Raw genomic sequence first — 21,999 nt, 5'->3', positions numbered from 1 at the left:
TCCCGGTAACTTTACAGGTCTTCAGGTGTGCAAGTCTAACACGCCTACTGTTGTATCATATGGGATAAAACTGCACCCTGGATTGTATTAAAAAAAAAAAAAAAAAAAAACAACACTCAACAACTTCAATTATCTGCCAACGATAAGGCGAATAAGCTTAAGGGCAGTGTTCTATCTTCCCACTCTTTGAATCGACTGTCATCCCTAATAAGGCGCCAGTTATTCTAGGAAACAATCTATAACCTATTAGAACCAGCCCGAGCCAGTGAAGACTACAAGTCCCATGATGCAAAGCAGGCGCCCGGACCAATGCCGGCTATAGTCCCTCCTCCGAGCTGCGATCCTCTGATCACCTGTGCGGCAAACTGGACGTCTTGGCCTCCATTTCTCAAAGTTAGTTTATAAAAATAAAGCTAGGGCGGAGAAGGCAGAATTCTTACCACATAACTAGGCCCAACCCAGATGCCAAACAGCCGGGGCCGCACAACTCCGGACAGCGTCGCGGGGCGGGGGGGTGGGTGTGTGGCGGGAGATGTCATGGCGGGGGGGGGGGGGGGGGAGAAGCGCCTTGGCGTGACGTCACTTCCGGGAGGGGCGGCACGGCGTGGCCCCACCCCCCACCTCTCCGGGATCCGGGGCCGGACGGCGGGAGGCTGGGAGCGGCCGCTTTGGGGCGGAAGGTCACGTGAGGCTTCTTGGCCCCGGTGGGTGGAGACGGAGAGCTGCGGTTGCGGAGGGTCCACTTCAACCGTCCCCGGGAAGTGCGCTCGAACGGGATCGCGGAGTGGGCTGAGGTAGGGACGAGGCGGCGGCCGCTGCCCCGGGCGCCCCTGCGAGTGACACCTGCGCCCGCGGGGCTGGCGGGCGGCGGGCGGCCTCCCCCGGAGGGAGGGTCGAGGGGCCCCGCGGGAGCGTCCGAGGCCGCCGCAGACCCCGCCGAGCGTGTGGGAGGCGCTGGCCTCGCACGGGCGGCGGAGATGCGACCGTCCGGGGGGTGGGGCGGGGCCGGGGGCAGGGGGTCCCCTTCACCCCCGGGGGCCGAGGACCCGTGGCCCGCCCTGACACCCACCGGGCCGTCCCGGGGTCGGGCTGCGCCTCGGTTTCTACCGCGTCGCTGAGGCTTGGGGCCGCCTCCCCTGCCCGAGGCTCTCCAGCGTAGGACTGGGATGCAGGTCCTCGGGGCATCTCCACGCTGAGGCAAAAGTGAGGACGCTCGCTGTCAGTGAAGCCAACGCGTTTCCGTAAAGTTTGGGGAGCGCTCACTTCTTTGCACGCCACTCACGGTATTGATCCGCGTCCTCTCCTCCCGGCCCTGCGGCCTCAGGTAGTTGGGTGGCAAGGGGCACGGCCATCCCGCAGGCCCCGAAGAGGCTAAAGTCTCAGACCTTTTATTTACTTCTTTTTTTGGGGGGGGGGGGGGAGGGCATCCAGCAGAACCGAGGAGCAGTGAATCAGCGCTTCAAGTTTCTTGAATCTGTGATGATGAGGAAGGTTGCCCAGAGCCACGTGCTGGGTTAAAAAAAAACCATCCTGCTTCAGCATCTTTGCAAGTCCCTGTAGTAGCAGCTCCCTGCTGACCTCTCTCAGCCCTAGAATCGCCTAGATAGAGGTCGCTAAGCGAGCCGGACCCCTTGTTTCATGTGTCGTTTCACACGTCTGTAGTCATTACAGTGTCTTCATCTGTTATTTAACAACTTAGTGGTAAACCTTTTCCTATGTTGCACAATTATGAGATTATTCCGAGACAGATTAGTCCTTTTAGACAACAGATTACTGGGCATGAGTCATCAAGGTTTGTTAAGTTACCCTCAGTTTCTGGCATAGCAGGATTACTGATGACCTGGAAACTATGAAGAACATTTTAACTTTTCAACCGTTTCGTCCTGTTGGATGTAAGTTTAAGGTTCACTGGGTCTGATTTGATTAATTTAATTTGACCAAGTTGTTTTTTTGTTTTTGTTTTTTTTTCAAATACGTTTGATTCTAGGTTTAGTAGACTGTTACCTTAAGAGCGGTTGTTACTTCCCTGTGGTTCACTGTTAGAACTCTAGGTAATTCTTTAGAGTCTCACTAATTAATTTAAAAGGAAATGTGAACTGTTAGTACTCTAATTCTTTAGAATCTCACTAATTAAATTAAAAGGAAATGGGAATAATTCCCCTCCCTTTCTATTCTTCCCTCCTTCCCTCTTCTTACTGTATGTGGGAACTGTCAGGACCGTAAGCAGACAATGCAGCTTCAGAAAGGTCTTTACCACTCTTCCTGTTTCTGACTCTTTTGTGTAGGTGAGATCAGGCTAAAATGAACGTTGCAGAAATCTATCACAAGGCAATAAAGTGGAGATTTGAAAAGATGAACGTGTACTGTGAAGGTCAAGAAAAAGAGTGTGGAGTAGTTCTCTCTTTACCTTGCAAATGATATCTTGGGATTAAATGAAGAAGTTTGGGGTGTGTTTTCATTCCACATGAAGTCATGGAGTGTCACAGAATCAAAAGAAATGGATGTGAACATTCTGAGGTGTTTTGTTATGTTTTGGTTTGGTTTGGTTTTGGATAATGCACCAAATTAAAGACTAACCTCTCAATATGTTCTTCTCCTTTTTAGATAGTGAATTCCTAAGAAGAAAATAATGGATTTCATATTAGTTGTTCTCTAAGTGTTTGGACTCAGCAGTGTGCGGGTCTGTTGCAAAGGCTAAAAGAAGATGGCAACTCCCTATGTCCCAGTTCCTATGCCCATAGGGAACTCTGCTTCCAGTTTTACGACCAGCAGAAACCAAAGAAGTTCTTCTTTTGGGAGCATCTCAACAAGCTCAAACTCTTCCAAAGGCCAGTTAGAGGACTCAAATATGGGTAATTTTAAACAGACAAGTGCACCTGATCAAACGGATAGTGCTTCGTCTGTCTGTAGCAGCCCCCTCATTAGGACTAAATTCACAGGTGCAGACTCTTCCATTGAGTATACCACCAGACCAAGAGAAAGCGAAGAGCAAAATCCTGACACAGTGTATGTGGAAGATAGACCTTCTACACCTACTATCCTGGGTTATGAAGTGATGGAAGAAAGAGCTAAGTTTACTGTGAGTATTGACTGTTACTGGACATCAGTAGAAAGTGAAAAATGGACTAACTCTGTGTGCTCTACCTGGGTTAAATCGTTACCCGTGCTTATAATTTCTTGAACATAAAATTCAAGTCGTTTTTACACCTCTTAAGTACCGTCATGCTGTAGTAAACTTTTACTTGAATGAATTTTCACAAACCAGGCACATCTGTGAGCCTAGCACTCACAGATCAAGAAACAGAGTATTACTAGCATCCGAAAAGCAACCCCTCTCCATGCTCTCTGTCAATGAACACCCACTTTCCTGATAGCCTACATTAATTTTTCCTATTTTTCTGCTTTATGTGAATGGAATTACAGAGTATGTACTCTTTGGGGCGTGGTCTCTTCAGTATTGTGTTTGTAAGATCCATCCTTCATCTTGTAATTGTAGGTAGCTCACTTTTATTACTGATAGTATTCCTTTATGTGAGTATACTACAGTTTATCCATTGTACTGTTGAAGAGCATTCAGATAATTTTCAGTTGGGGGATCTTACAAATGCTACTGCTATGAGCCTTTTAGTACTTATCACTCATTAAACACGTTAACCCATTCCTGTTTGGGATCTGCCTAGGAGTGAAATCGCTGGATCATATGCCTAGCTTTAAAAGCTACTGATAAACAATATGCCTGAGTGGTTGTACTAGTTTATACTCCTATAAGCAGAATATGAGAGTTGCAGTTACTCCACACCTTCCCAACATGTGGTATTTTTTCATCATTTTTACTTTAGCTATTCTGATGGGTAGAGTAATATCACATATGTGGTCTTATTTTGCATTTTTAAGGAGTAATTAAATTGAAGACTTATTCGGCCATTGGACATTCTCTTTTGTGAAAGGTCTGTTCAGGACCTTTATTCATTTTTCTTTGGATAAAGTTTTTTACCACTTTGATTTATAGTTTTCTATGCATTTTGGACCAAAGTTCTTTGTTAGAGCATACATTGTAACTGGTCTCTGTGGCCTTTTCACTTTCTTAATGCATTAGATTTATTTATCTTATTTATTTATCTAAGTTCATAGTTTTAATATGGTCCAGTTTTTTTCTCTTGTGGTTAGCACTTTTTAAAATTTGCCTACGCCCACCTGTATTTTCTTCTACAACCTTCATTGTTGGACCTTTCACATTTAGATCTGTAAACTATCTGGAATTGATTTTTTGTCCGACCTGTGAGACAAGGGTCAAAATACTTTTTTCTTCCCTCCATATGATATGTTGTTTGATGTTCTTGACATCTTGTTCTGTTTTCTGTTTGTCCATTGTTAATTTATATATTTTGGTCTTAGATATTAATGTGTATTTGTGTATCCAGAGACCTTGCTAAATACACTTATAATTGAAATAGCTTGTTCTTCCTCTTGGGTTTTCTTGATGTAAACTTTTTATATTTACTTCAACATTTCATGCTGTAAGCCTGTAATAGTATAGAAGGACCTCTGGAAAAAAAGTTTTTGAGATCATTTTTTGTTGCTGTTGTTGTTAGGGAAATGTTTAATTTTTAAAAAGCTTTTTATCTGAGTGTAGTTGACACAATATTTGTTTCAGATTACAACATAGTGATTCTTAATTCTCTATACTTTATGCCATGCTCACCATAAGTGTAGCTACCCTTTGTCACCACATAATACTACTGCAGTATCATTAACTATTTTCCCTATGCTGTACCTTTTTTTCCCATGACTTATTCATCCATAACTGGAGACCTGTATCTCCCACTCTCCTTCACCCATTTTGTACTTTCCTCTACCCCCTTTTCTCTAATAGGTGCCAGCTTGTTCTCAGTACTTACAGATCAGATTCTGCTTTTTGTTTATCTTATTTGTTTTTTAGATTCCTCGTATAAGTAAAATCATATGCTATTTGTTTTTCTCAGTCTGCCTTATTTCACTTAGCATAACACCCTCTGAGTTCATCCATGCTGTTGCAAATGGCAAGATCTAATCCATTTTTTGTGACTGCAATATTCCTAAGTGGATTTTATCCATTCGTCTATCAGTGGACACTTAGGCTGATTCCTTATCTTGGCTATTATAAATAATGCTTCAGTAGACCTACAGGTGCAAATATCTTTTTAAATTACTGTTTTTATTTTCTTTGGGTAAATACCCAGTAGTAGAATGACGAATCATATGATAATTCTATTTTTATTTTTTTAAGAAACTCTGTACTGTTTTCCACAGTGGCTGTACCAATTTACATTCCCACTCACAGTGTATAGGGGTTCCTTTTTTTCTACATCTTTAGTAACACTTATTTCTTACCTTTTTTATTTTAGCCACTCTGACAGATATAAGGTGATATCTCATTCTGGTTTTCATTTCATTCTGGTTAGTGATGTTAAGCATCTTCTCATGTGTCCATCTGCCATCTGTATGTCTTTGGAAAAATGTCTACTCAGGTCTTCTGCCCATTTTTAATTTGTGGGTTTTCTTGGTGTGGAGCTATGTAAGTTCTTTATATATTTTGGTTATTAATCTCTTATCAGATCATTTGCAAATATCTTCTCACATTCAGTAGGTTGCCTTTTAGTTTGATGATTTCCTTTGCTTTGCAAAAGCTTTTTATTTTTATGTAGTCCCAGTAGTTTATTTTAGCTTTTATTTCCCTAGCCTCAGGAGAGATATCTAGAAAAATTGCTAAGGCAAATATCAGAAAAATTATTGCATGTGTGTGTGTGTTTTATGGTTTCAGGTCTCACATTTAGGTCTTTAATCCATTTTGAGTTAATTTTTGTGTAAGGTGTTAAAAAGTAATCCAGTTTCATTCTTTTAAATATTGCTGTCCAGTTTCCCAGCACCATTTATTGAAGAGATCTTTTTCCCATGGTATATTTTTGCCTCCTTTGTCATAGATTAATTGACTATATAAGCACGGGTTTATTTCTCAGCTCTCTACTCTGTTGCATTGATTTATGTGTCTATTTTTGTGCCAGTACCATTTGTTTTGATTAGTACAGCTTTGTAGTATATGTTGAAATCTGGAATTGTGATATCTCCAGCTTTGTTCTTTCTCAAAAGTGCTTTAGCCATACAGGGTCTTTTGTGGTTCCAAACAAATTTTATATTTGGTTTAGTTCTTTGGAAAATGTTACTGGTATTTTTGAAAGGGATTGCATTGAATCTCTAGATTTCTTTGGGTAGTAAGGACATTTTAACACCGTTCTTCTAATCTGTGATCATATCTTTCCATTTATTTGTGTTGTCTTCAATTTCTTTCATCAGTGTTTTATAGTTTTCAAAGTACAAGCCTTTTACTTCCTTGTTAAGTTTATTCCCAGTTATTTTATTCTGTTGGCACAATTATAAATAGAATTGTTTTCTTAATTTCTTTTTCTACTACTTTATTACTAGTGCATAAAAACACAACCAAAAAAAAAAAAAAAAAAACCACGACCAGTTTCTGTGTATTAATTTTGTATCCTGCCACTTTACAGGATTCATCTATTACTTCTAGTAGTAATTTTGGTGGAATCTTTAAGGTTTTCTGCATACCATATCGTGTCATCTCCGTATAGTGACAGTTTAGCTTCTTTCTTACCATTATGGATGCCTTTTGTTTCTTTTTCTTGTCCAATTGCTGTGGCTAGGACTTCCAGTACTATGTTGAATTCAAGTGACAGGAGTAGATTTTCTCGTCTTGTTCCTGATCTTAGAAGAAAATCTCTCAGCTTTTCACCATTGAGTATAATGTTAGGTGGGTTTTTCAGATATGGCCTTTATTATATTGAGGTATTTTTTTAAATCTATTTTGTTGAGAATTTTTATCATAAATAGATCTTGAATTTTATCATATAGCTTTTTCTGCATCTATTGAAGTGATCATATGACTTTTATCCTTTGTGTTGTTGATGTAGTATATCATGTTGATTGATTTGCTGATTTGCAGATGTTGAACCATTCTTGAACCATTGCTGAACCGTAAATCTCACTTGATTATGGTGGATGATCCTTATAATATGTTGTTGAATGCAATTTGAGGATTTTTGCACTATGTCAATATTGAAATAATTTATGAAGAGAGACAGTCTTTAGAGTCAAATTATCATAAGACTGATGATGTGATGGGAAATTTGCATGAACCTTAATTTTTTTTGAACTTTTTTTTTTAAGATTTTACTTATTTATTCATGAGAGACACAGAGAGAGAGAGAGACGCAAGAGACACAGAGACACAGGCAAATGGAGAAGCAGGCTCCATGCAGGGAGCCTGACGTGGGACTCGATCCCGGGTCTCCAGGATCACACCCTGGGCTGAGGCGGTGCTAAACCGCTGAGCCACCAGGGCTGCCCTGGACCTGACTTTTTGAAAATTATAATAAACTGGTGGCACATTTTCTTACATTGGCCTAACTTATGCAAGATGAGTATTCACTGAAGTGATGTGTGTGAAAATACAAATTCATAGGCAAATTTAAGGCAGCGATACATAAAGTCTTTAAAAACACTGTAGAGGAAGAAGTAAATAACAGGTATGAAATGATTTCTATTCATTTATTCATTAATTCATTTTGAGGGTACCTGTTTTGTCATGCACTCTTCCAAGTAGTAATAATACAGCTACTCGAATGAATGAATGATAAATAAACTCCTTAAAATGTTGATATGTCATATGGTGCTAACTGCTATAAAGAGAAATAAAAGAGTGAAGGGGAATATTTTCTCCACAATTGGAGTTGCAACGTAAATAACACTGTCAGTCAAGGTCTCACAGAAAAGACGTTAGGGCTAAGAGGTAGCTATGAGAATATCTCACCTTCCTGACAAGTGAGACAACTACAGAGGCCCTTGTGGCTGACAGAAGAAGCCGTGGGGAGAGATGTAGGAACTGAAATAACAGGTAAAGATGAGGAGTGTGATCCACTGGTCAAGTAAAGCATGGAGGCCATTGTAAGGCCATTAGATTTTACTCTGCGCAAGATGGGAATCTTTGAAAAGGTTTTAAAAGATGATCTGTCATGTGATCTGACTTAATGTTTAAGGGCTCATCTGGCTACTGAGTTAAGACTAGGGATCCCTGGTGGCGCAGCAGTTTGGCGCCTGCCTTTGGCCCAGGGCGCGATCCTGGAGACCCGGGATCGAATCCCACGTCGGGCTCCCGGTGCATGGAGCCTGCTTCTCCCTCTGCCTGTGTCTCTGCCTCTCTCTCTCTCTCTCTCTCTCTCTCTGGGACTATCATAAATAAATAAAAAAAAAAAAAAAGACTAGATTTTGTGGAGGAAGAATGGAAACAGGAGGTCTTAGGTTCTTGCAGTAATCTTCAGAAGACATAGTGGCGTGGACAGGATGGTGGAAGAAGTCTTAAGAAGTGATCAGATTCTGGATATATTTTGAAGGTAGAACCTTGAGATGTGGGATAAAAAGAAATCAAAGATGTTCTCAAAGTTTACTGAAAAGTTCTAAAATAAGGACTATATAAAAAAGATAGCACAAAGTAGTGTATACTGAGGTTCCAGTAAAGTGCAGAAACCATAGCTGCTGTTAGAACATAGGAGAGGGAATAATCAGTAGTGTCTTTAAAGTTTTCATTGAAGGCACTACTTATACAAGTAGAAGCATAGGAAAGCTCTCTAGAGAAGATAAAACACAAAAATCTGTGCTTTATCTTTCCTAGAGAAGTAGGATTGCTCAGGGGCCACTGTGGAGAAAAACTTGGGAGGATTCATTTTTTAAAATAGGAAAATAAAATCAAATATGGGTTATATGTAGATAAACCTTATTATTATATGAAGTTGGTTTTTATCATTGTATCAGTTATTCATACTCAAAAGTTTTGAAGTTTGTTCCAATTAGGAACTCCTAAAAAGAATGTTTCATTAGTATTCTCTTTGCAAGTATCTTAGGGACTTTCTGCAGACTTTAAAAGATATCCAAATAATCTTCCTCATCTTTATATGTTACAAAGATAAATTATTTTTACTTCAAAACTAAAGGATTCATCCTTAACCTCTACTGATTCTCCCCCTTAAAAGCTGAAAGAGAAGTAAGGGAGAAACATCATATGGTAAGAATAATCTAGTCCTTAAGACTAGGTGAGCCACAGAAGTGAGTCATATTTTTTAATTTAAAATTTCCTAGTAGCTATGTTTTAAAAAGTGAAGGAAACAGATGAAATTATATTTAATAATATATTTTATTTAATTCAAAACCATTTTAATGAAGTGTTATACATCTTTTTTTTTTTTTCATTCTAAGTCTTTGAAATGTGGTGTGTATTTTACACTCACAGCACTTGTCAGTTGGGACTTGTCACATTTCCAGTGTTCAGTAGCCACGTGTGGCTAGATTGCAGCTATCTTCAAGAAAAAAGTTACTCATTTTTAAGAGAGCTTCACTTGTTCAACAAATAGTTACTGAGTATTTCATATGTGCTGTGTTTTTAGTTTAGCCTAAAATACTGTACCAAAACTACCAGGAGATGTTTCTCTGGCTCTCTGTTATAAATAGTACTTCCTCATAATAAACTCTAAAATTATACTTTTGAAAAATGAAATCTAGTTTTCTTATTATATGCTTTTTAAAATACTGACATGCTTCAACCAAGTTTTTTTATTTAAAGCCTAGGTAATTGTGCATAATTATAGAAGTGTAAACTTTTATCTAATATGAATATTTTCAGCTGCATTTCATCCTTAAAGATTAAAACAACATCAAATTTATTTGAAAACTCTGTATAATACTTACTGAATTTAGAAATTAAATTGATTGTGTAGGACAAGAGTGGCAATTTTTTCACAGCTTTTTCAAGCATGGTTGAGTCATCAATTTTTTTAATATTTTAGCATAAAATATATTTTGGAACTGATGAGTTCATTTATTAATAGTGTATGCCAAAAAAGCATTTTGTCATTAATTTGTCAGGCATGTTTCTTAAATAAATCTTGCTTTTGGTGCCTACATTGATTATTTGTATATTTGCTGATCCAAATGATTTCTGATATTTTTTACATACTAATTGTTATGACCTGGGTTGTCAAGTAAAAATTTTAAAAATATTTGGTTTGCTTTGAGTTTTAAATATCTTTATATACTTTTTTTTTCACCTCCCTCTATCTCTCTCTCTCTCTTGCTCTCTCTCTCTCTCTCTACATAGGTATATAAAATACTAGTAAAGAAAACTCCAGAAGAAAGTTGGGTAGTTTTCAGAAGATACACTGATTTCTCTAGACTTAATGATAAAGTAAGTACTTCAGTAAATCTAAAATAGACTTTCTGGTTTTGAATTATTATCTATTCCTGACAGTTCTACTGTTAAATATCTGTGGGTTTTCCTCCTTGTTAGTTATTTGAGTGAAGTCAAATTTTGCTAGTTCCTAAGAAAATTAATTATTTCATTTTAATAGCCTAAAGGACCATCTCTATACATAACTTCCTTTTTTGGAAATAAAAAAATTATTTTTAGTATAAAAATGTGAAAACCTTAAAATTACTAACAGAAATACAAATGATTATATAATCATGAATTTGAAAAAGATCTATATTTCTCCCTCTCCCGCTGTGATCTCTCTCACCTTCACACTCTCTCAAATAAAATCGTCAGGGAAAAAAAAGGGGGGGACACCTGGGTGGTTCAGTCCGTTAGGTGTCTGCCTTCTGCTCAGGTCATGATCTCAGGGTCCTGAGATTGAGCCCCCCATCAGGCTCTCCTCTCAGCAGCAAGTCTGCTTCTCAATCTCCCTCTGATCTCTCTAGCTTTTGCTATCTCTCAAAAAAATATCTTTTAAAAATAATAATAATAATAAAGAAAAAGATCTATAAAGATCCCCTAAATCATATAAGAGAATGAACAAAAAAAAATTCTAACATCTTGTGTTAGTTTTCTATTGTTGTTTAACAAATTACTACAAACTCTATGACCTAAAATGTACCTGTTTATTATCATGATTTAGGTGAACTCAGCTAGGTGTGCCATGTAGGGTCAGACAAGGTCAAAATCAAGCTGTTGACTAAACTGGGCTCTTCTCCAGAGGCTCTGAGAAAGTATTGGCTTTCAGGCTCATTCAGGTTGTTGGCAGAGTTTAATTTCTTGTAGTTGTAAGACGAAAGTCTTCATTTCCTTGCTGGTTGTCAGCCAGAGATTGTTCTTAGTTTATAGAGTACTGTCCAGTCTTTGCACATGGCCCCTCCACCTTCAAAGTCAGTTATAGCAGGTCAAGTCCTTTTTGTGCTTTGAATTTCTCTGACTTTTCTCTTCTTCCACCAGCCAAAAAGAAAGCTCATGATAAGATTAGGTTCACCCAGATAATCTCCCTATCTTAAGGCCAATTGAAAAGTAACCGTAATTACATCTTCATAATCTGTTTTATTATGTAATGTAACAAAATCACAGAAGCAACACTAGGGACAAAGATCATGGGGCTATCTAGAATTCTGCTTTCTGCACATATGAAACAGAATAATAATAATAAAAACCCTCAATATATTAAAAACTCTTAAAACTAAATTACAGAGTAAACCCCAAAGTAGAAAATATTATAAATGATGTGAACGAGGCAAACCACAGAAGATATATAAATGGCCAATAAATTTGGAAAACATTTGATATCATGAGTACTCAAAAGAAAATAAACAATTTTTCTCTCATCAAGTTAACAGACATTTAAGTGGTATTTATTTAAGTGGTATTACCCATTGTTGGAAATATGAATCTTCCTAGGGGACATACCTTCCTAAAGTTGTATATAATTTTGACAAAATAATCACATTTCTGGGATTTATCCAATATAAGAAATGATGGACAGAGACAATATTTAGCTCCAAGGATACTGTTCACTGTGTTTAATTCATTAATTTTCATTGTCTGTGTTTTAATCTGTTTTTAATAGTTAAAAATTAGAACCAACCTAAATTTCCACTAGAGAATTGATTGAGTAAATTGCACTAAGAATGTAATAGAGAAAGAGCTGAGATGTGTCCACAGAGCTAGAGGGAAATCAATTGAGGCAGGTAAGGGTAGTGGTATTTTAGAAACCAGGAGCATTTCTCGAAAAAAACAAGTGGTTTATGATATTTCTGAGAAGCTAAGATGACCTTAGATGAAAAATCACTCCCTAATTTTTACAGGTGTTTAGTAGAGGAAACTTTACTGGTCCTGTTCTCTCCCATCTTCCACCTTTACCCTCAAAACTCTAAAGTTAGTATATTCTTATAATTTTTAGTGGTAGGAAACCCCATTTATATGATTTTGCAGTTGCCTGGCTGCCAACAAGTTTTTGCCATTCTGAAAACCTCAATTTTAGTGAAAGGTAAAATATAAAATGCTAAGCTATTTTATCTTCTATATAGGTATTATCAAGATGACTTTTAGTAGTGTGCCAAATATTTAAAAGTATTGTTGGTAACATATTTTCACCATTATGTTGAACTTTATTTACTGTTCCTAAGTTCTTATTATGACATTGATGAATTAAAAACCTATAATTCTGTACTTCTATTGATTTCTTTTAATAATTAAATAAGATCAAAATAATTCCTGAAGTTACCAGATACTTAAGTGGAATTCTTAATTTGTTTATGAAATTGTTAAAATAATTGTTCATAAAGACTAATTTCTAACAGTTTATGACTTTTTTAATCCTTTATGACTTGCTATATTTCTTTTCAGGGCTCAACTATTATTTTAATGTTTAAAATTTTTTTTTTTTAAAGATTTTTTATTTATTTATTTATGAGAGAGACAGAGAGAGAGAGAGAGGCAGAGACACAGGCAGAGGGGAGAAGCAGGCTCTATGCAGGGAGCCCGACGTGGGACTCGATCCCGGGTCTTCAGGATCACACCCCGGGCTGCAGGCGGCGCCAAACCGCTGCGCCACCGGGGCTGCCCTATTTTAATGTTTAGATTCATCTTTATATTCATCTCTCCAGATTCATCTTTATATTGCTATAATATTTATATTAGGCAAGCTGATATTTAGATAACTCTTAAGCTTTTAAAGAAAGATATTAGTAGGAATTTAATCTAAATTAGTAAATATCTCCTTGATATTCCAAATTGGGCATTTAAAATTAATAAGTATCTATGTCAGTGTTCTAGGTACCAGAAAGAACTCTACCCATGACCTGCTTTTACTTTGCAAGAATAAAAAAAAAATGTGTGTAAACATCAGGCCACAGTCTGAGAGAAAATATTTGTCATATGAATAACTGGCAAAGGACTTATATCCAGAATATATTAAAGAACTCTTGCAACTTAATAATAAAAAGATAAATAACCCAATTTTTTTTTAAGTGGAGGGGTTAGAAGATTTGAATAGATAATTCACCAAAGATATGCAGATCCAAAAAAGCCCACGAAAGAATAGTTAACATTATTTGTTGATGGAGAAATGCATATTAAAGCCACAGTGAAATACTACTACATACCCACCAGAATGGCTAACATTAAAAGAATGGACAATGCCAAGTGTTGACAGGGATGTGTAGCAGCTGTAACTCCTATGTATATACAACTGGTAAAAACCAACAAGTAAAACAATCAAGGTATAAAAAGCTTAGCTGAATTTAATTATTTTATTTTAAGCTTATTTCATCAACAAGTTCATGTAGTTAACAGGATATTTTTTATAGGATTGATATACTATAGTTGAACATTATATTTTCTTTTTTCTTCTTTTTCAGTTAAAAGAGATGTTTCCAGGCTTTCGATTGGCACTTCCACCAAAACGCTGGTTCAAAGATAATTACAATGCTGACTTTTTAGAAGATAGACAACTAGGATTACAAGCATTTCTTCAAAATTTAGTGGCTCACAAGGACATTGCTAACTGGTATGTAATAAACTGAAACAACTTGTTTAAAAAACAAATACAGGGCCAAAGTTATTCAAGCACAAAAACATAGGGTAGGAATATAATTTCTTGTCCTAATGCACTACTTAGAATTTCCTTGCTTTTTATCAATAAGAATTTTACTCAGCATTTGATTTGTATTAACTTTTTTTTAAAAGTGAGCAAAGATAAAAATTTTGCTATGTAAAAGAAATTTTAGGGGCACATGGGTGGCTCAGTTGGTTAAGCATCTGCCTTTAGCTCAGGTCATGATCTCCAGATCTTAGGATCAAGCCCCGTGTTGTCTCCCTGCTCAGCAGGGAGTCTGCTTGTAACTCTCCCTTTTCCTCCTTCTCCCCCCGCAATAAAAAAAGTCTTTAAAAAAATTTTTTAGGTTAAAAATTCAGTGTACCATATACTCAAACCACCCAACTGTAAACTTGATTTTAGTATTTAGTATTTTAACAATCATTTTAAACAAAGTGGCCCACATATTAGATTTTTTATTAATATAACCCTGTATAATTTTGAAGGTAATATTCTTAGATTTCTCCAAAGTAATGCAAAAATGTGAGGTTGGGTTAATTTATATAGAGGGTAAAGTGTGAAAATAAAAAGCATTAAAGAGCAGGAGAAAGGATCTGTATGTTATTCTGCTTCTGAAAATATAAGAAGATTGCGTTATGATTTAATATCAGCCAGGTATCTTATTTTAGAATTTATTTTATCAGGTGAATTAGAACTATTTTGATATAAGTAGAGAACATTTACAAGGCAGCAATAGCATGTTCCATAACTACTTGTATCTATAACTGTGTTTAGTAGTTTTTCACATAAGGATGGAAAACAAAGCAACCAACTTGTCTTATTTTTTCTCCCCTTTTTTCTCAGTCTTTTTTTAATGTGTATATTACCTCATGTTGCCCAAGCTTGATGGCTGCTACTTGAGTTCTCTGCCCATCCCCCCTCATTTTCCTCTATGAAAGGAACTATAAGCTAGACCCCTTCTCTCAATTCCATAGTCATATATGCAATTGCCTCCTTGATATCTCCTTCAGATATCTCAAACTGACATCAAACCCAGGTAAAAGCTACTCTGTAGACTTTTCCTAATGTTTAGCAGCATCATTTACCAAGAACCTGGGAGATGTCCTTGACACAACCCTCACCATCCTATCCCTTCCTTTATAGTTTAAATTCCAATCAAATTAGGCTTTCATATGAACAAAATAAGGGAGTTTATGAAATGCTACTTGGTATGATAAAGATTGTAAATGTAGCGGGAACTCAGAGAAGGGAAAGATTGGTCCTTTTCTCAGTGATCAAGCAATACTGAAAGTAGGAAGTAGGATTTTAGAACTTTGAAGGCTAAGTTAAGATTATGGGTAATGACAACAAAGAAAAATTACTATCTTTACATGGCTAAGTAACTATTTGATATTAATTTGTTATAGATTTATAATTATAATCCTTTCACTTTCCTCTTTTACTATCCTTAACACTTCACAACATAGTTACTTCTTAACATTCATGTTGGCTAAGAGCTTGCCATTACACAATTGGCAGCTTTTAATATTATAATCTCTCTAACTGTAACAAAGCAGAAGTAGAAGAAAGTAAGAACTGAAAGAATACTGAGGAGTATTGGTCTGAAAGTTTTAAGATATTATTTTCAGAAGCATTTAGAAAATACAGAATAAATAAACAAATTGAAAAGTCAATATTTTTAAGATTTCAATAAGTCAGAGGATTTATTATTTTGTCTGTTCCATAAATATTTAGGTCTTAATATATATAAGATAGTATAATACAGAAAGGTGCATTACGTACTGATCCTTTATTCAAAAAAATGGAATAGGAGGAAGAGTCACCCAAAGAAAACCTATCATGAGTAGAGCTAGATCTTTTTCCGAGGAGGAAGAGGGAGAGAACTTTTGACTAGGAGAATTGGAAGAGGCTTCCTAGAGGGTGACATTTGAGCTGGATTTTAAAGAACTAACGATATTTGGACCAAGAAGGAGAAGGTGAAGGACCTTACAAATGAGAAGGAGTATTATATTGAAATGCACAAATAAGAAGGCATAGGTCCTGTGCCAGCAGCATGTGGCTGTTTGTCAAGGTAAAGGATATCTAAAGATGGACAGAAGGGAAAAGTCTTATATTGCACAATTTGGTTATAGTTACTATATAGTTACAGTTAATAAATTTTATGATTTACATATAAATTATAAATACAGTTTATTGATTTATACTATCTTACGATATTTTGAAATTGTTGCATCATTTAATCAGCACAGCAAATATTTCGCTATTCTCTATTTTCAGAAGCACTACACAAATATATGATTTACCAAATTTTTTTCTCCTTTTTAATTCTTGAAAGTAGAGGGGTTAAATTATATAACTTTTTTCCTATTACTATCCATCTATAAGAACTTTAGTGCCAAAATTCAAGTTTTATATTCTATATGTGTTTGAAAAAAAGTTCAGGATGGATTTGCATTAACAGCAGTTCATATTAAAAAAAAAAAGTAGAGTCGCCTGGGTGGCTCAGCAGTTAAGTATTTGCCTTCCGGCTCAAGGCATGATGCTGGAGTCTTAGGGATCGAGTCCCACACTGGTCTCCCTGCGTGGAGCCTGCTTCTCCCTCTGCCTGTGTCTCTGCTTCTCTCTGTGTGTGTCTCATGAATAAATAAATATTTTTAAAAAATTAAAATTAAAAAAATTTTAAAAATACGTGTTTACATGAAGAAGCAATTGGAAAAAAATGATAATATTTACTCTTTAAAATGCAAAAGTACTTAGAGGATAAAATGCTGTCTTCACATATTTGAAAGATTAATCAAATGGTACTTAGCTTTAAAACAGTGCTTCTCAAAAAAAAAAAAAAAAAAAAAAAAAAAAAAAAAAAAAAAACAGTGCTTCTCCAATTGTAGTATGTATTGTTAGAGTGCAAGCCCTGAATCAGCAGATCTGGAGTGAAGATTCTGAATTTTTAAAGGTTTCTAGGTGATGCTCATACTGCTGATCTAAGAACCTCAAAAAAAAAAAAAAAAAAAAAAGAACCTCGTTTTTAATAGTAAGACTAACATGTAAAAACTAGGAGTAATAGTGAGAAATGAGAAGGCCCTATCAGTTCAGGTAAGAAAGAGGTACGTATCATTTCAGGCTATCTAATATAAAAATACTCTGCCTTTTGAGAAAGTAAGTTTCTCTTTACCTTAAGTTTTTGAAAAGGCTAGATAACCATCAGTGGTATTGAAGGGGAAATTATTAAATAAGACATATTGGATTAGATGACTTCTTAAGTCTCTTCTAGTTGTAAAATTCCAGTAATTCCATAATTCTTGAACAAGAATACTTATTTAAACTGTTTTTTATGCGTTTTCAACCTTAACTATGTTCTCCTAGGAAATTTTTTTAATGTATATAAGTTGATTTTATATATAAAGATACTATCAAGAGAAGATGGGTTAGTCTTGGTATTTTTATAAAATTAAAGAATTCAGTTCTATATGCAGATGTTTATATAATGCCAGCTCCTGAGAACCAACATTATTGCTGAGGTAGGTGAAGTGATTTTCACCACTGTTAGTTTGGTAGATATCCAATTATGAACAGGTTTTTAAAATGAAATAAAATGTAATATTTTGTATTTGGATGTATCTAAAACTCTTACCTAATGAAACTGGGTCTCAGAGACCTTATACAAAATTTGGTTTCTTGGGCTTAGTAGTGAAATAATTATAGACTTACCTGATTTAAATCAATGTCTTCAGTTGGAAAATGAGTTAAATGGGCTAAGTAGTCTCTAAAACTTCCTTTCAACTCTAAATTTCTCATATCTGATCCTTTTCTTTCTTCCTCAAGATTCTTAAAGTCACACCATCAGAAATGACCAGATTTTGACCTTTTAACTCTTAAGACTTTCGGTCTTACTTATTGCTATCCAAAGTTTACCTTCTTGTAAAAGTAGAAGTATCTGTTAAAACCTAAAATCCATCCCAAATTTGAGAATTGTAGGATAGTGTTTATTTACAACATTATATAGAAATTTGCTCTTAACAGTTGCATTAATTTTTTTTCTAATAAGATCATTATTTGTGGAATACTTTTTCTGTAATGTGTTAATTGGTTTGAATAATCTGTACAGTTCAGAAACAACATCTGCCGTTTAGTGAAGCAGACAATACTTGATATTGATAAATAATACTTGGTTTGGTAAACAGACAATACTAATAATACAGTGTAATAAGTCCTGTGACAGGGATCTCCTCAAGGTAGTATGGTAATATGTATAAGAATATTGAACCTAGGGATGCCTCGGTGGCTCAGCGGCTGAGCATCTGCCTCTGGCTCAGGGCATTATCCCAGGATCTGGGATCGAGTCCCACATCGCTTCTCCCTCTGCCTATGTCTCTGCCTCTCTCTTTGTGTTTCTCGTGAATAAATAAATAAAATCTTTTAAAAAATAAAAGGATATTGAACCTAGAGATGCCTAGGTTTCTCAGTTAAGAGATCAACTCTTGATTTTGGCTCAGGTCATGATCTCAGGATTGTGAGATCAAGTCCCACGTGGGGCTCTGCACTGAGTGTGGAACACTTGAGATTCTCCCTGTGCCCCTTCCCACTGGTTCACACACCCATTCATGCACCTGCTCACTCACATACCTGCTACCTCGCACACACATGCACATACACTCTCTCTCTCTTTAAAAAAATAAGGAGCTCTAGTCAGAAAACCTCATGAGGAGATAGTAGATGAGCTAAGTCATGAAGAATAAATATGAATTAGCCAGATAAAAGAATTAGCCAGATAAAAATTCATAAAAATATGAATTAGCCAAGATAATAGCAGCAAGCATAAGTAAAGGTATAGAGCCATGAAATAGACATGAAGATGTACTGTTTTTGAAGTGTCAGTTAGGAAAGACCATTAAAACTGGAATGTAGGCAGGTGTTTTAAGCCAACAGAAAGATCTTGGCTTTGTTCTCTCTTGCTGGAGGTGGTGTAGATGGATTTTAAGCCTGGTTTGACATAAAACGTTTGGTTTTTAAGTACTTTGGATTTGAAAGAAATTGAACATAGGAACATAAGTGGGCTAGTTATTAGGCAAGAGATAGTCAAGGTCTAAACTGGGCCCCCACTACCCCCATATTCCACCACAGGAATCTCCGTGTGAGCCCTTCAGTCTCACAACCAGCCAACCCATCTCCAATGTGACCCTCACTGTCCCCAGTCATGATCCCTGAGTCCTTATGCTCCAAGTTGTGTTTAATGTAAATTTTCTGCTATTTTCTTTTACCTTATAGAAAATAGTGAAGGGAAATATTAACTGACATAACATTTCTATCTGAAATCCTTGAGGAATATTTTCATGCAGTAACCTTTTTGTGCTTAATTTGATCTTAACAGAATTGGTATCTAGTATTTTTAGTACACTTTTTTACTTAGTTCTTGATTGACCTTTTAATGAATTGTAAGCATTAGTTTTAAGGGTTTTTCCTATTAAAACATACATTTCAAGATGACAAACATATATAAAAACCCTATTAAATTACGAGTTTTAAAAAAAATGAGAAATGTAAACAAATAAGTACCTATGAAAGAAAAAAAGTAAAATATAGTAAATGGAAGATGAAAGTTCACCAGATGAAACAGTTTTTTAAGAAGTTTGAAAATACAGTAAAACTCTGAAAGAAAACTTTTTCAGAGAATCAGGAAGAGATAAAGTTATAGTTGCTCTGATAATAAAAAAATACTGAGGAATACTATCTGTGATCTCCTTTATCTTTGGGCAAGCTAAGTCAACAACTAATCTCAATTTTAAAATAGAGTTTTCCAAAACACACTAAAAAACTACTCTAGGTAATAAAGGGAATACAAAGATACAAAGTCTTTCTTTACCTTTAAATTCCAGATTGTTGGAATTAGGTTTCTCTTTTATCCCAATGCTTTTCTTACCTTTATTATCATAGCCAAATGAGAGACAAAAGTATTAAAGATTGAATATGACAGAGAGACTAGGGGGGCTGATTGAACCTGTCAGTGAACAAGGAGGAAAAAAGAATAAGACCTGTTTCTTAAAAATTGACTTCTATTGAACTTGTAGACCATTTAATAATATAGACTCTTTGGTATTTATACTTTATTTGAATTCACTTGATTTGTTTATAAATTATACATTGATAATATGTAGGAAATCACTGAGCAGAACCATGTCACACATAGGCAGTCAAATATATTTATCAAATCTAAATAAAGTTCTCTAGTCAGTGATTCTCAAGCAAGAGTAAGAGTTTTCTTTTCTAGGAAAAAAAAAAAAAAAAGGTACCAGAATGTCTGAAAAAGAAATTGTTTTCTCAAACACTACCATCTCCCATAGATTCTTGTGTGTCCCTGTCCTATGGAATAGAGTTTGAGCATATGAACTCTCTTCCTCTGCCACCTGAGTCCTGTTGAAACCAAAGAAATGTAGTGAACCACTGAAAAAGTATCTTATAAATCAGTTGTATGGCTAGTTTTAAATTTCATTCTTATGTTACAAATTAGGTAGGGCAGGGAATATGACCTTGAACTATATTGGAAAAAACTCTGGGGAATCCATTGGATTGGATTTTGTTTGAGCAGAGCGCTAGACAGCTATATAGATCATAAAGATTTTTCTCTTTTTACTGAGATATACATTAATATATAACATCCCAGTAGTTTCAAGCGTACATCATAGTGATTCAGTATTTATACAATATGAAATGATTCCCACAAAAAATCTAGTTACCGTTTGTTACTACAAAGTTATTGCAGTGTTACTGACTATATTCCCTATGCTATATTTTAGGTGGAGGGCATTAAGAGCTACAAACTTCCAGTTATAAAATAAATAAGTCATGGGGAGGTAATATAGATCATAAAGATATTTAGGGAAGGAGAATGAAATAGAATAGCCACTCCAAAAAAGATTCCTACAGATCGTTACATTGTCAATATCACTGTTGATCTTGGGCTAAATTTCAATTCTAAAACAGGTATAAAAAGAGATATATATATTCCCTTACCTACTTTTTCTTTGCTTGCAGCAGCATTTCAATAATTAATTTGTGAATGTAAAAATGTTACTAAAGGATGAGGAAATCAGGGTATAAACCTGTAAGAAAACAATGTCTCACATCGGGTAATCATACACTGAAAGCATTACAAAGAAAAAAAGACCCTTCTATAAATTTCTGTACATCTTCCTTATCGATCTTAAAGGCTTTTCCTCAGGGTTTCATCCAGACTTCTGACCTCTCGATTCCAAGGACAGTTTATTTCCCTTGACTTATTTTTGCCTAATAGTTGGTTCTCTAATAATGAATGGATAGAAGTATAATATCTAAACCAAAAGAATGTGTGGTGGCCCTATTCTTCACTGTGCTATTAGACCAACTGCAGTATTCTAGAGGCCTTAGTTAAAGGATAGAGACAAGTTGGATGTGGTCAAAGGGAAGTGATGGTGGCTAGGGGAAAGGATCCAAATGAACAAAAATATAAGAGAAAAGAATTTAAAGGTAGAAAAAGACACATATTTTCACTCAGAAGACAGAATTAAGGTCTTGCTCTACCACTTACAACATTGTATGTGTCATTTTAACTCTCTAAACTTTGGTATCATTTGTAAAATGGAAATGTAATGCCTGTCTTCAACTCACATGATTATTATGAAAATTAAAATAGGACATATGACAGCCCTGTGTGTGCAGTATACTTTAAAAATATTAGAAATGTTCAAGCCTCAGCAATCAGACAACAAAAAGAAATAACGATAAATTGGCAAAGAAGTCAAACTCTTACTCTACAGATGACATGATAACTTTATGTGGAAAGCCCAAAAGATTCCACCCCAGAATTGCTAGAACTCATACAGGAGTTCAGCAACATGGCAGAGTATAAAAACAATGCACAGAAATCAGTTGCATTTCTATACACTAGCAATGAGACAAAGAGAAATTAAGGAATCGAACCCACTTAGAATTGCACCAGGGGATCCCTGGGTGGCGCAGCGGTTGAGCGCCTGCCTTTGGCCCAGGGCGCGATCCTGGAGACCCGGGATCAAATCCCACATCGGGCTCCTGGTGCATGGAGCCTGCT

The 21,999-nt window shown here is 36.0% G+C and overlaps 1 protein-coding gene across 7 annotated transcripts in view; it reads left to right on the top strand.

The window, feature by feature from the left end:
• Positions 1-373: 373 nt before the first annotated feature.
• SNX16 (sorting nexin 16) overlaps positions 374-21,999 on the top strand; it is a 39,517-nt gene continuing 17,891 nt past the window's right edge. The window contains exons 1-5 of one of the 7 annotated variants that reach the window (XM_025433494.3): positions 602-794; positions 2,605-2,828; positions 2,940-3,079; positions 10,199-10,285; positions 13,723-13,871. In XM_025433494.3, the coding sequence (XP_025289279.1) occupies positions 2,705-2,828; positions 2,940-3,079; positions 10,199-10,285; positions 13,723-13,871 (500 nt within the window). In that variant the 5' untranslated portion in view covers positions 602-794; positions 2,605-2,704. Of the gene's footprint in view, positions 394-600; positions 795-2,285; positions 2,518-2,604; positions 3,080-10,198; positions 10,286-13,722; positions 13,872-21,999 lie in introns of those variants that run through there. The other 6 variants (XM_025433490.3, XM_025433492.3, XM_049103715.1 and 3 more) reach the window with 6 other exon arrangements.

This window comes from Canis lupus, chromosome 29, assembly GCF_003254725.2.
Source record: "Canis lupus dingo isolate Sandy chromosome 29, ASM325472v2, whole genome shotgun sequence".
In the NCBI taxonomy this organism is placed as follows: domain Eukaryota; kingdom Metazoa; phylum Chordata; class Mammalia; order Carnivora; family Canidae; genus Canis; species Canis lupus.
The sequence above is the reverse complement of the archived record's forward strand: the minus strand, read 5'-3'. Positions and strand labels throughout refer to the sequence as shown.